The 13635-nt window shown below is 38.8% G+C and overlaps 2 protein-coding genes and 1 pseudogene across 2 annotated transcripts; all 3 read right to left on the reverse strand.

Annotated features, from left to right (window-relative positions):
- Positions 1-322: 322 nt before the first annotated feature.
- On the reverse strand, positions 323-2852 carry LOC108377272 (uncharacterized; annotated as a pseudogene).
- A 137-nt stretch (positions 2853-2989) lies between these two features.
- On the reverse strand, positions 2990-4180 carry LOC108377283 (uncharacterized). The gene has a single exon (XM_017633547.1). The coding sequence runs from the start codon at positions 4178-4180 to the stop codon at positions 2990-2992; it is 1191 nt and encodes a 396-aa protein (XP_017489036.1).
- Positions 4181-5122: 942 nt separating this feature from the next.
- LOC108377294 (uncharacterized) lies at positions 5123-5824 on the reverse strand. The gene is made up of 2 exons (XM_017633557.1): positions 5595-5824; positions 5123-5482 (listed from the first exon to the last, which is right to left on the reverse strand). The coding sequence occupies exons 1-2, from the start codon at positions 5778-5780 to the stop codon at positions 5123-5125; spliced, it is 546 nt and encodes a 181-aa protein (XP_017489046.1). The 5' UTR covers positions 5781-5824.
- Positions 5825-13635: the final 7811 nt, after the last annotated feature.

Raw genomic sequence — 13635 nt, forward strand, 5'->3', positions numbered from 1 at the left:
TTCTAATCTCCATTCGTTAGGTGGAAGATTATCCTCTTTTATGACCACCATATCTCCCACTTTTATGTTGGATTTAGGATGTTTCCACTTTATCCGTTTCTGTAGTTCGGTAAGGTACTCCGTTTTCCACCTCCTGCAGAAGTTCTGATGCAAGGCTTTCAGTTTCTGCCAACGATTGCCGATCGAGGCTGGGTTTTCGTTCACATCTAGTTCTGGTGGAGCCAAGATGTGTCCGCCTACCAAAAAATGACCTGGAGTTAAGCGCTCAAGGTCAGATGGTTCATTGGAAGCCGGGCTCAGTGGACGTGAGTTGAGACACGACTCAACTCGGCATAGTAGTGTTGAATTCCTCAAATGTGTACTTCATATTAGACGCGATCTTTCTAAAGTGGTTTTTCACACCTGCCTCCCACAGACCACCCATGTGCGGAGCTGCGGCAGGTATGAAATGCCAAGTCAATGCCTGATGGGCATATTTTGATAACGTATTAGTCCGCGCTTCGGATAGAAATGCCTTTAGTTCCGCTTTTAAAGCCCGTGATGCTCCTACAAAGTTTGTCCCATTATCTGAGTACACATTTTTTGGGCACCCTCGTCTGGAAACGAATCTGGAAAATGCTGCTAAAAACGATTGAGTACTCAAATCGCTTGTGGCCTCTAAATGAATGGCCGTGGTAGAAAAGCAGACAAATGGACACACATAACCCTTTGAAATTCGGCAGCCTCGTCCACGATAACTCTTAATGTCGAATGGTCCAGCAAAATCCACCCCAGTATTGGTAAATGGTCGCGAAAAAGTTGTTCGCTCTTGTGGAAGAATCCCCATTAGTTGGCCTTGCGCGCGTTTTTTATAGATAGTGCAGATCTTGCAGTTATGGATTGTGGACCTTATCATCGTTTCACCTTCGGAATCCAATACTGCGTTCGTATGAGACGCAACATTAGTTGATTCTCACCATGGAGAGAAGCTTCATGGATGAATTGGACAATCAGGCGGGATAATCTACAATTGTATGAGAGTATTACTGGATGCCGTTCGTTGTACGCTAGATCCAGAGATGTACCAAGACGACCCCCCGTCCGCAGCACATCATCTTTATCCAGAAACGGATTAAGAGGGAGTATTTCACTCTTAGACTCGATGCATTCTGTAGTTTTCAGTTTTGCGATGTCTGCTCCGTAATGTTGCTTCTGAGAAAGTTTAATCAGGCGAGTAGTCGTTGATTTAATTTCATTAGATGAAATTAAGCAAGATTCCGACTGAAAAGAAGCTTTTGTCTTCGGATGGGTTCTTTGAAAGAAACGCAATATATAAGATATCACCCTCAAAGCCCTCGGTAAACTAGAAAACCGGTCAAGAATGTCATTGATTTTGTCTGTCGATGTTGTTGCATGAACGTGCACCCTTTTTTCCTCANATCATGGATTTTGTCTGTCGATGTTGTTGAATGAACGTGCATCCTTTTTTCCTCAATGCTCGTGGTGAAGTCTGTCTCTTGGGTAGGCCATTTTTCCCTATTTTCTTGTAGCCAAGAAGGTCCCTGCCACCACAAAGAATTTTTGACCAATTTGTTCGCCAGTATGCCTCTGCTTGCTAAATCTGCGGGATTCGTAGCTGAATCGACGTGAAGCCAGCTCAAGTTCCCTACTTTGTCTATGATTTTTGTAATTCGGTGGGCAGCGAAGGTAGACCACGAACATGGGGGCTTGCATATCCACGCCAGAACAATCGTCGAGTCAGTCAGTATGTTTAGGTGGCCTAATTCAAGATTTTTGGTGAATGATTCGACTATTTCTGACAGTAATACCGCCCCGCAAAGTTCTAATCTAGGCAAGGAATTGGATGCGTCGCAGAATCCGTGAATCTCTACCTTTTCCTTTGGTGAGAAAGATACCCACCGTGGTATCCTTATATTATTGATTTCCTGATAATTTTTCGTGAAATTCTGCCATCTATCTAGTATTGTTGGGGACACCGTCTCGTCCCAGTCTGTACCCTATAACCATATGCTCTGCATAAGTATTTTCGCAACAACTATCATTGGAGCTAGCCAACCTAATGGGTCAAAGAGTTTAGGGATGGATGGATTGACGTTATCTTCTATTGGCTTGGCTATAAAATAAAATTGGTCGGAATGCGCGTTCCACCTTATACCTAGTACTTTTACACAGCTTGTCTCCTCAAACTCTAAGAAATTTTCACTCAGAAGATGTGCTTTTGGTATGCCTTGCAATATTTTATTGCAATTCGAAGTCCATTTTCTAAGTGGAAAACCAGCTGATTTTAAAACTGCAGAAATCTCATCCCTGGCTTTTATCGCCGAGTCAATAGTATGTCCACCGGCAAGAACGTCGTCGACATACATATTTCTCCGTAAAATGTTCGAGGCTATAGGATGGAGGCTTTCTGAGTCATCAGCTAGCTGGAGCAATGTCCTTATCGCAAGATAAGGAGCACAATTTATACCGAAAGTCACTGTCTTTAGTTCGTAAATACTAATTGGTTCGTTTGGACACGTACGGAAAACTATTCGTTGGTACTTCGTTTGGTTGGCGTCTACAAGAATTTGCCTATACATCTTCTCAATATCGCTATTGAAGACGTATCTAAAAAGTCTCCAGCGGAGAATCAACACTGGTAAATCAGACTGAAGCACTGGCCCTGGAAGAAGAATATCGTTCAGGCTGACACCATTGGCTGAAGACGACGAAGCATTGAAAACCACCCGAACCTTTGTCGTAGTACTCTCTTCTTTTACCACAGCGTGATGTGGTAAATAGTAGCTGTCGACTGCATCGGCCGACTGAATTGCATCAATTTTAGACATATGACCCATTGTCTCGTATTCCATGATGACTCTGCTGTATTCCCTCTGTAAGTCNGATGACTCTGTTGTATTCCCTCTGTAAGTCTGGATTTTTTCTAAGTCGAGTTTCGTTCTTGTAAAATTGAGAAAACGCGATTTTGAGTGATGGCCCTAAGTTGATATCAGCAGGGAACTCCGCCTTGAAAGGAAGCGACACGATGTACCTCCCATCTGGATTCCGCTGTGTTGTACGCTTGTAAAGCTCCTCGCACTTTGCTTCCTNAGTCAATAGTATGTCTTCCGGCAAGAACGTCGTCGACATACATATTTTTTCGTAAAATGTTCGAGGCTATAGGATAGAGGCTTTCTGAGTCATCAGCTAGCTGGAGCAATGTCCTTATCGCGAGATAAGGAGCACAATTTATACCGAAAGTAACCGTCTTTAGTTCGTAAATACTAATTGGTTCGTTTGGACACGTACGGAAAATTATTCGTTGGTACTTCGTTTGGTTGGCGTCTACAAGAATTTGCCTATACATCTTCTCAATATCGCTATTGAAGACGTATCTAAAAAGTCTCCAGCGGAGAATCAACACTGGTAAATCAGACTGAAGCACTGGCCCTGGAAGAAGAATATCGTTCAGGCTGACACCATTGGCTGAAGACGACGAAGCATTGAAAACCACCCGAACCTTTGTCGTAGTACTCTCTTCTTTTACCACAGCGTGATGTGGTAAATAGTAACTGTCGACTGCATCTGCTGACTGAATTGCATTAACTTTAGACATATGGCCCATTGTCTCGTATTCCATTATGACTTTGTTATATTCCCTCTGTAAGTCTGGATTTTTTCTAAGTCGAGTTTCGTTCTTGTAAAATTGAGAAAACGCGATTTTGAGTGATGGCCCTAAGTTTATATCAGCCGGGAACTCCGCCTTGAAAGGAAGCGACACGATGTACCTCCCATCTGGATTCCGCTGTGTTGTACGCTTGTAAAGCTCCTCGCACTTTGCTTCCTCAGCTGTTGCAGTTTTATCTCGTGGAAGATCCTCAAGTTCCCAAAAAGAGCTTAGCTGTTTGTCTAGGGCCACTTCATTGAAGAACGATACTCTATTATCGTTGGTTGAGTTGACTGCATCAGCACGACCAGTCAGTATCCAACCGAACACTGTTTCTTGTGCCAGAAGGGTACTAAGAACATTCTTCTTAATGCCACTCAAGATTATATGGGGATATATGTCCTCTCCCAAGACAAGATCGACTTGCTCATTTACATAAAACCTTTTATCTGCCAGGATGAGATCAGAAAAAGCTTGTTGTGTTAGTGCGCTAATGTCGCAAGTTGGCAAATTCCCGGTAAGAGTTGGTAGCATCAATTGAAATGAATGGGTCAATCGGTGAACGCCACTGTATAGAACACGCTTCTTTTACCTGTGCAGAAACCGTATTATTGATGCCCGAAACTTGAGCATGCATTTTCTTTGTAGGCAAGTTTATTCTGCGTCTGAGCCTCTCCGTAATGAAGGAACACTCAGAGCCAGAATCAATAAGAGCTCTAGCAGCATAGTTTTTGCCATTATAATGAATAGTAACCCGAGCAGTGCCGAGTAAAACGCCTTTGCTAGTATTAGCGTGATGTGATTGCACCTTTTTTACTTGTTTACTTTTCTCCTTTGAAGCTTGATTCCTCAATTGTGCCTGTCTGGAGGTTGATGGTAAATTGTCGGCAAGATTAGAAGTATTTTCCCTGGTAGCTGTTTTAGGCGGTGCTGTCTGATTGTGTAGGAGCGTATGGTGTCGAGAATGGCAATTGGCGCAGTTGTAAGAACTCGTGCATTTCGACACCGAATGTCCGAAAGACAGACAGTTAAAACAGCTATTGTTTGTTTTTACAAAGGAGATTCTATCAGCTACAGACATCTTCAGAAATTTTGGGCACATATGAATTCTATGCTCGTTGCTTTGGCACATTTTGCACATGTATTTGGCGACACTAGTTTGAAAAACGCCAAGTTTCTTGTGAGAAGGTTCAGAGGAATGCTTATGACTTGGCACTTTTGAAAACTTCGAAGTCTTGATTCCTCTTAAACCTGAAACCGATTCTAACGTTTGAAACCTGCTTGAAAGGAATCGGTCCATATCTGACCACTTGGATATTCCTGTTTTATTTTTTACCGATTGTTCCCACAGCGAAAGGGTTTCCTCAGGTAGTTTAGTAGAACACAGATACGTAATAATAGGGTCCCAGTTTGAAATGTCAATCTGGTGACTCTCTAGGGATGATATACAATTATTAATATCCCTTTGTAATCTCTTTANTCTACCGATTGTTCCCACAGCGAAAGGGTTTCCTCAGGTAGTTTAGTAGAACACAGATACGTAATAATAGGGTCCCAGTTTGAAATGTCAATCTGGTGACTCTCTAGGGATGATATACAATTATTTATATCCCTTTGTAATCTCTTTACTGAGCTTCCACATTCGCTCTCAACTGTATTCAAGTTGAAGAGAATCTTCAACTGAGTGTTAACTAGGATCCTCTTATTTTCGTATCTATCGCAAAGATTCTTCCAGGCTGTGTTAAAGCCTTCATTCGTTAAGTCGCATTTCTTGACAATTTCTTTGGCTTCACCCTGCGTTTTTTGATTCAGATAATAAAGCTTCTGTATGGGTGTNATTCTTCCAGGCTGTGTTAAAGCCTTCATTCGTTAAGTCGCATTTCTTGACAATTTCTTTGGCCTCGTCCTGCGTTTTCTGATTCAGATAATAAAGCTTCTGTATGGGTGTAAGCCGTTTGTTCAAGATATAAATTGCCGTGAACATGTCACGAAAAGTTGGCCACGACAGATAGTCACCTTTAAAAACGTCAATATCGCAAGGTGTAAGATGCAAACTATGCGACGCGAGTGACATCTCTTCACTTTCCTTTTCTGATTTTTCCAACTTTTCGGAATATTCGTTAATTTTTGTCATACACCGGACAAATGCTGCATAGCAGATCTTACTTTTCTTTCTTATAGCGCTAAGATCTTTAGCACTAGTTGAGTCAGTAGTCAGAACTTCGTCAAAGAGTGCTTTGGCTTTCTCTCACAGTACACTACGCTCGCTTTGCTGAATTTTCAGAGAATGTTTGGTGTGCTCACCTGTGGGAGTGCTCAGAAATTCTGTGTCAAACTCAATGACCGAATCTGCTAACCGGGTGTATGTTTCCATTTTATTTAATTTTTCCACTTACTTACGAAATAACAACTTCCCAAGGAAATTTTGGAAGTATCACTATGAGAGACTGACTCAAGAAAAGCCGATTTTCCAACCGTAAATGTAGCACACGAAGAAAATCCTATGTCAAGGTAACCCAAAACTATATACCCAATGTATATAAGCAGAATGCACCACCAAAATACCACCAATTCAACCACAAAGTAACAAAAATTCTCTAATTTTCCTTCAAATTGTATCTGTAAACTTTCTATGTTTATTCACACCGATTTAGCAATATAAATGCGTTTTAAGAATACGTATGTATGTATGTTTGTTTGTTAACAAGAAATTGGTCGCCAACCAAACCAGTGATTCTTATGTACAACCGCTTTATACGACAAGTGCAAATAAATAATGTATATCGAAAACACAGCAATTTAGCTAATACGGAATAGTCCCAAAATATGTATTGGTTTTTTAATAACTTAAATGCAAACGCGAAAGTGATTTTGTGAAATGGAAATATTGCAAGTGCCAAAGTTCGGTGCAGTGAAAAGTTTGGTTATGTAAACCCAATACAAGTGCAATGTTGTTGTTGGCAAATTTCGGAAGTAAAATGCAAGTCACCAAGGAAAATATGATTAATAAAATTAAACTATTTGAATTAATCACCGTAAAGAAACTTCTTGCAAATTGTGTCGCGAAAATTCACAAGGAAAACAAAACACCGCCTTTTTTTTAACGGACTTCCAAAAAAGGAGGAGGTTATCAGTTCGTCGGAATATGTTTTTTTTTTTTTTTTTTTATGTATGTTACCGCATAACTTTGCACCACATCAACCGATTTCAGAGGTCTCCCATACTAATTTGGTTTAGATCCGATCATTGGATCATGAAATATATAGATATATATATATTTTTTTTAAGTCGGTTTTTTTTTTGCTAAAAATTACTTGTTTATATACCCGATCGCACATGTTTAATATTGAAATGGCTGTAGCGCCCACAAATGTATGTACATATATATGCGCGTGTGTGTTTGTCACTTAGCACTTCGGTTGCAATTAAAACTATAAATTTTCACAAAATCACTCGCGATTTCTTAATTATTAACCAAATAAATGTTACACAAGATAATCTAAGTCCAGTGAAATTTGGACCACGTGCCTTTAATTTAAAAAATTTTATGCTTTTATTTATTAACAGGTGTCGGTGTTCGTGTATATGTGTTGGTGCTGTTGATGCTGGAAGCTCCTGTGGTCGCTTGGTGCAAAAAATTTGTAGCTGCTGCAAATACACGGCTGCTTCAGATTGGCTCAAAATCCTCAGATTGGCTCAAAAAGCTGGGCGCTGGCAAGTAGATGTTCAAATATTACGGCGTTGAAGGACCCGTATGTTAAACCGGCACAACGCTTGAGCAAGGTCGTGGCCGATTTAATTTGTTGGAATGAGAAATAAAGCAAAACGTTTGTATTAATATTAAATATAAATTCGTGTTTATTCAATATCGATATTGGTATTAATATATGTATGTATATATTTGGTTTTACAGGTTACCTTTGATTTGACTCAGGAACACAATGGCTGGAACACGTCCTCTTGGATTCACTCTCGGAAAACGAGTAAGTCACCGGTTTAAATTTCTTATTACTGTTGCCTGTCGAACTGTTTATTTACCGAAGGGACATTTTAGCATAAGTAACATAATAGTAAACAGTTCGACAGTTGACATAATAATGAAGTTATGTTAAGCATTAGGGTGGGTCGAAAATGCTGCGACAAATTTAGGCCGTTGGCCTAAACATATTGCAATATGGCTGTCAAAAGAAAGAGGTTTACAAAGGCTTACAGCTGAAAATATTTAATTTAAACTTTAACTTAATTTAATTGATAGCATAAATTAAATATTGCAATATTGGCATCAAATAAAGAGGCTAGGAACTTTTAATGCCGAAAATATTTTTAGGGGATTTGCTAACTGCTTGAAAATTTTTATTTATTTTAATTTTGTAAAATAAATGAAATATTACAATACGGACATTAAACTAAAGATGATTAGGTAGCTTACTTTTGAAAATATTTTTGAAGCGAGTTGCCACATTATTTGAAAACTTTCATTTAGTTAAATTTATAAGATAATCTAAATGTTGCCATATAGGTATCAAACGAAAGAATTTGAGAATATCAAAATTGCAACAGGCCGATATCTGTACATAAGAGATGTTAAAGAAAAATGAATAGGGGATTTATTACATCAACAGAAGCTAAATCTAAAATTTTTATGATTTTGGTCTGTCTGTCTGTATGTTTGTAAGCGCATCACGCAAAAACTAAAGTATGGAATTAAATGCAGTTTTCACCGATGTACATATTGCTAGAGTTCTAATTGAAAATATAGAAACCATTTTTTGTTTGTTTGTTTTAGTTTATCGTCGATCATTATTCCTAGGTATTTGAATGTATTAACTTTTTCCAGTGTGTCGTTGTTTATATTTAGAGTTAGCATACATACATGATGCATACATTGCAAATGCATTGGAAAAGGGGCGTGGTACCTTCCAAACAAACTGAACTTCTCATATAGCTTAAATATCTCTGGAACCTCTTACGCTAACTTCTTGAAATTCGACACAGCTACATACATATGGCGAAAAGTGGTAAGTAATGGAAAAAGGGGCGTGGCACCCCCATGCTTCTCCTTTCACTTATCTCTGGAAACGCGCACGTTAACTTTCTGAAATTTGGCACAGCCACATACATATGTTATCAATACCGTACTTATGGCGAAAAGTGGTAATCATTGGAAAGGCTGGATCGATATACATTTACTTAAACGCGTAAGTATCATTCCATTGGGAACCATTTTCTCCTAGATTTCTAAATCCCGTTGAACTATTGTTGCTTTGTTTTTAATTTTTAGTAAACGGTAAAATTTATATGAAAATTTTGAAGAATATTATCTACATACCTATTTGCATAAAATGATAGCCGTTTTCGTTGTTCGGACTAAACTCAAAAACCACTGAATAGAGTTCCGTCAGATTGTCGGAGGTTATCTTACATACATATATGGTCCTATTACAAGCTACTAAATAGAAAACTCATTAGGTGGTGCTGGAGTAGAGCTATTTATAAAAATTGTATTTATTCACCGATTTCGTTGAAATTTGAAATGTGAGCTATGTACCTGTATGATGTAAAATTCTTTTGATAAAAATTGATCCGATGAGTGCCGCTGGAGTCGAGGTTGAAATTCATAACAGGTTATCATTTTATGGTAAGCAATGGTTTTGCAGAAAATGGACCCAATGGATGGAGCTGCAGCCAAAATGTATAGAAACCCCATGTGGTTGGTCTGCTTTGGCCCTATGTTTAAGTTATACGAATTTAGTAGCAGAAGGATGGGGCTAAGTTTGTCTGACGCCCTCATGCACGAACATGCGATCTGACATCTACCTAGAAATCAGTTCATAAATATTACCACGAATTGTAGAAGTGACGAATTAACAAGGAAAGATCACCTTAGTTATATCAATTGCTTCATTTGAAAGATACTTAAGAGATCACACGATTCATTTAGCCAACTTTTCATCCTGTGGGACAGCGAGGATTCTTGGCCCTCCTATAACAGAAAACGCACTTTTGTGCTTTTGATTTTCCTTATAAGAACTTTTATTGGCATATGCATCGCACCAATGTTGTAGTTGCAAGATCATAGAAAAAGATTACGCATGCTTGGCAGATAAGGAAATAAGACCCTCGGTAAAGCTCATGACACCGAAAGGAATTGGTATTCCATATGGCATCACAGCGTTACTATTATTGGCCTATGTGTGAGGAGGATACTGCGCCTTAATGGTTTCAACTTAAACCAAAAAATTTGACTTTACAGACTATTTTTGCTTTTAAACGCTCTTTTGCATTGGCCAACGCAAAAGTTCTAATTAGGCACCGCGAAGTAAGCGGGCATTGGCTAGTACTAAATAAAAGTGAAAAATAAAAATTAGCTACAGGGCTATCTAAAAGAAGTCAGTAAACAAAATATCAAAAAGCTATTAAAGTGCTTAAGTGAAACTAATCAAAAAATAATCAAGCGACAAATAAATGATCCATGCAGTGTTGTGAGTAAAAATAACCACTTTTCGTCTGCATATTTTTCATTGTTTATTTCCAGGATGGATTCGCTTCAGGAAAACGTAACGAGATTGACTGGTGCAGTTAACGCACTTATGGACCAGCTGAATGGTATAGAGAGGCGTGTATCAATCTTGGACACACTTCAAAACAGGATCGCTTTGATAGAAGCTGCTACACCGTAGCTAAATGGAGTGGAAGCAGAAGTACAAGTTCAGACCCGAGCTCCAGCAATGGAGGCGGAACTGAGGGATATCTTGAGACTTCCAGAATCTGTGATGGAGCTAAAGGTGTTCAACGGTAATCCAACGATGTTTGTGTTATGGGTGCATGCTGTCGAGAGCATCCTTACTGATTTCGAGCTGGTAAAGGGTAAGCCAATCTATCGTACGATTTTAAAGCACATTCGCCAAAAGAAACGGGGGCCCGCTGATACTGCCCTCATATCCTATAGTATTTTTGACACTGACTGGACTGCCATGAAGGAGTGTCTATCACTCCGTTACGCCGACAAAGGCGACATACGCACCCTGGAGTACCAACTCCACCAACTCTCCCAAAAGGATTCGCGGCTCGATGACTTCTATGGAGACGTGAATCACCAATTTGCTTTAATTATAAATAAACTCAAAACTGAGAAATACTCTCAGGAGACAGTACAGGTACTAATAGACACGTAAAGAAATCGTGCGCTAGATGTGTTCATCCGTGGATTGAATAGGAATCTTTTAAGGATGCTCCTGGTTCAGCGTCCTAAGAATCTACCTGAGATTACAAATTTGAGGAACTACACGGAACATACTGCACGGTTTAATAACCGTATTGTCGCACCGATGAATATAATGCCATATCGCATGCATGGTTTGGATGGTAACAATTCGCCTCCACTTCCGCCAAGGACAACATGGCGTCCCCAAGAGCGACGATATCCCTTTGAAAAACGAGTTGGACACACTACTTCAAGGCCAGATCCTCCGTCAACCTCTCAACCACCCGTCGAGAAGATGGACGTAGACCAGTCGGTCCAATCGCGCAAAGTGAACTACATGAATAGACCGAATCCCTTTAAACGAGGTGCAAGAACAGATAATATTCCGCGAAAACAGCAAAAGCTGTTCAACATAGAGATGGACGATAACAATGACGGAGCGCCTAACTACTTGCAGATTGCACAGGCGGCACAGGAGGAGAATTTTTTTATCCAACGGCCATCTAGCGAACCTAACTTAGAGTACGTACTCCCAGACGGCCGCACTTTAGATTTTCTTGTCGACACTGGAGCCAATAAAAACTTCATAAAGCAAAAGGTCGTCAAGCAAGTCGAACCAGTAAGATCAGCGGGCGGAAGTATCCCGATAGAGGAGAAAATAAAATTGAATTTTTTTAAGGACATAGGCGTTGACTCTGACATAAACGTCTTTGTGCACCCAGGATTAACCTCATTTGACGGAATTATATAAGGGACGATACACTTAGGGACATCGGTGTGATAGTGGACAGAAAATTTAATATTCTAAAGGTTAACGAATTTAAAATCCCGCTGAAGGCTCGCGGTGGATACAAGTGAACTATATCTTGTCTAAGGACATCCCTGTTGAAACGGAAGAAAAAGTGAACAAACTAGTAGCTAAATATAGCAACCTTTTCCTAACTATTAATGGGAAGGAATAAGTAGACACTTGCGTACGCGCAGAAATTAAAACATCAATTTCTGAATCAGTTTATAGCAAAATCTATCCTTATCCTTCTTGCATGAGAGAAGAGGTCGACCGGCAGGTGAACTAGTTGCTGAAAGAGGGAGCTATGCGACCATCAAAGAGTCCATACAACTCTCCTATTTGGGTGGTTCCTAAGAAACGTAAATCAAATGGGGAGAAGCAGTGCCGTATCGTAATTGACTACAAAAGGCTTAACGCTGTAGCGATCCCCGACACCTATTCTATCCCTGACATAAACGCTACTTTGTGTAGCCTTGGCAGCTCCTATGCTATGTGTACATCGACGATATAATTGTGTTTGCTAAGGATGCTGACGATCATTTGAAGAATGTCGAAATGGTATCTTCTCGATTGTTGGAACCCAATCTAAAAGTGAATTTAGAAAAAACCTACTTCCTGCAAACTGAAATTGAATTTTTGGGGTACATCATCACTCCCGAAGGAGTTCGTCTTGACCCAAAAAAGGTTGAGGCTATGAATTTAATTTTGCCACCATTCGATTATATCGATAACAAAATCGATAAAAATATCGATTATTATATCGATAGGTTCCGAAGATATCGATAGTAAAATAAATACAAGTTTCGATAAAAAAGTCGATACAAATATCGATTTTTATATCGATAATTCCCGAGAATCCCGAAAATCTCTAATTTCCCGAAATAGTTCGCAGATTGAGTCTCTGTGCCTCTATCTATATCCTTTTCTCTACAACTACCTTTATTTTAATCTTTCTTCCTCTATCTTCATATTTACTTTTGTCGGTATCCTCATCCTCCTCTTTGTTTTTACTTTTATGTTTATAATTTTCTTCATATACATATTCCCCTTCACCTTTCCCTTATATAAGTAAAGTGTTTGAATTTACCTTGGTCTTCATTTTTGCCTTTATCTTTACGCAACTTTGTTTTTGTTTTTATTTTTACCTTTGCCTTTATCCTTTTCGTTATCTATATACGTACTCACCTTTACTTTTATTCTTGGATTGATCTTTTTCTTTGTGTTGTTTCACTTCAAAAAGTTTTCGCGTATTGTGCATACATGTGTTCATACATATATGTATGTAGGTACATATAAAATATGTATAGACATTAGAGATGTTAATTTTTCGGCCTTTTCCGATCCCGGGATTTTCGGGCAGTGTCACAATCCCCGGATCCCGGGATTAGTCCCGGGTTTAGATATTCATTACTTTTCGAAAAAATTGCTTCCATGTTGTTTGAGAAACTTTCCGACCATGAAATAAATAATAAATAGATGGGTTTGAAACCTACTTTTTTATTTAAAGCGGCGTTTTTATTTTGTCTCTTTGACCGCAGGATTTATTTTGAAGGACTTTGTAATTTCAAAGATATGATTAATTCCAAAAATTTTTAAAAAAATTCAATGCAATGTAGAATGAAAATGTGGGTTGCAAATGCAATAGGAAATTTCTTTAGACCTTAAAAAATATAAACTTTTTGGACTCACAACGATGAATAGGTAATTTTTAAGCTGACAAAGTTAGAAGAACGAAATTCGAGGATGTTATCGAGCTTATATAAGCTCTTAACATTTAATTTTTTTCAAAAACAAATATAGCGAAATTTCAAGGATAAAATTTTAAAAGACATTTCAATATTTACCAGCCCTTCTGCACCAGAAACTTGAATCTGTTTAAATTTTGCAGGATTTCCTCATTAATTTTATACCCATACTTCTTCTCTAAGCACATTTCTCTAAATTTTTTTAATCATTTCATTGTACGGCAAATCAACTTTTTTTTCTGGGTATTGG

The sequence above is a fragment of the Rhagoletis zephyria genome, unplaced genomic scaffold (assembly GCF_001687245.7).
Source record: "Rhagoletis zephyria isolate East Lansing unplaced genomic scaffold, Rhagoletis_zephyria_1.1 Rzeph_scaffold_00105, whole genome shotgun sequence".
Lineage (NCBI taxonomy): Eukaryota > Metazoa > Arthropoda > Insecta > Diptera > Tephritidae > Rhagoletis > Rhagoletis zephyria.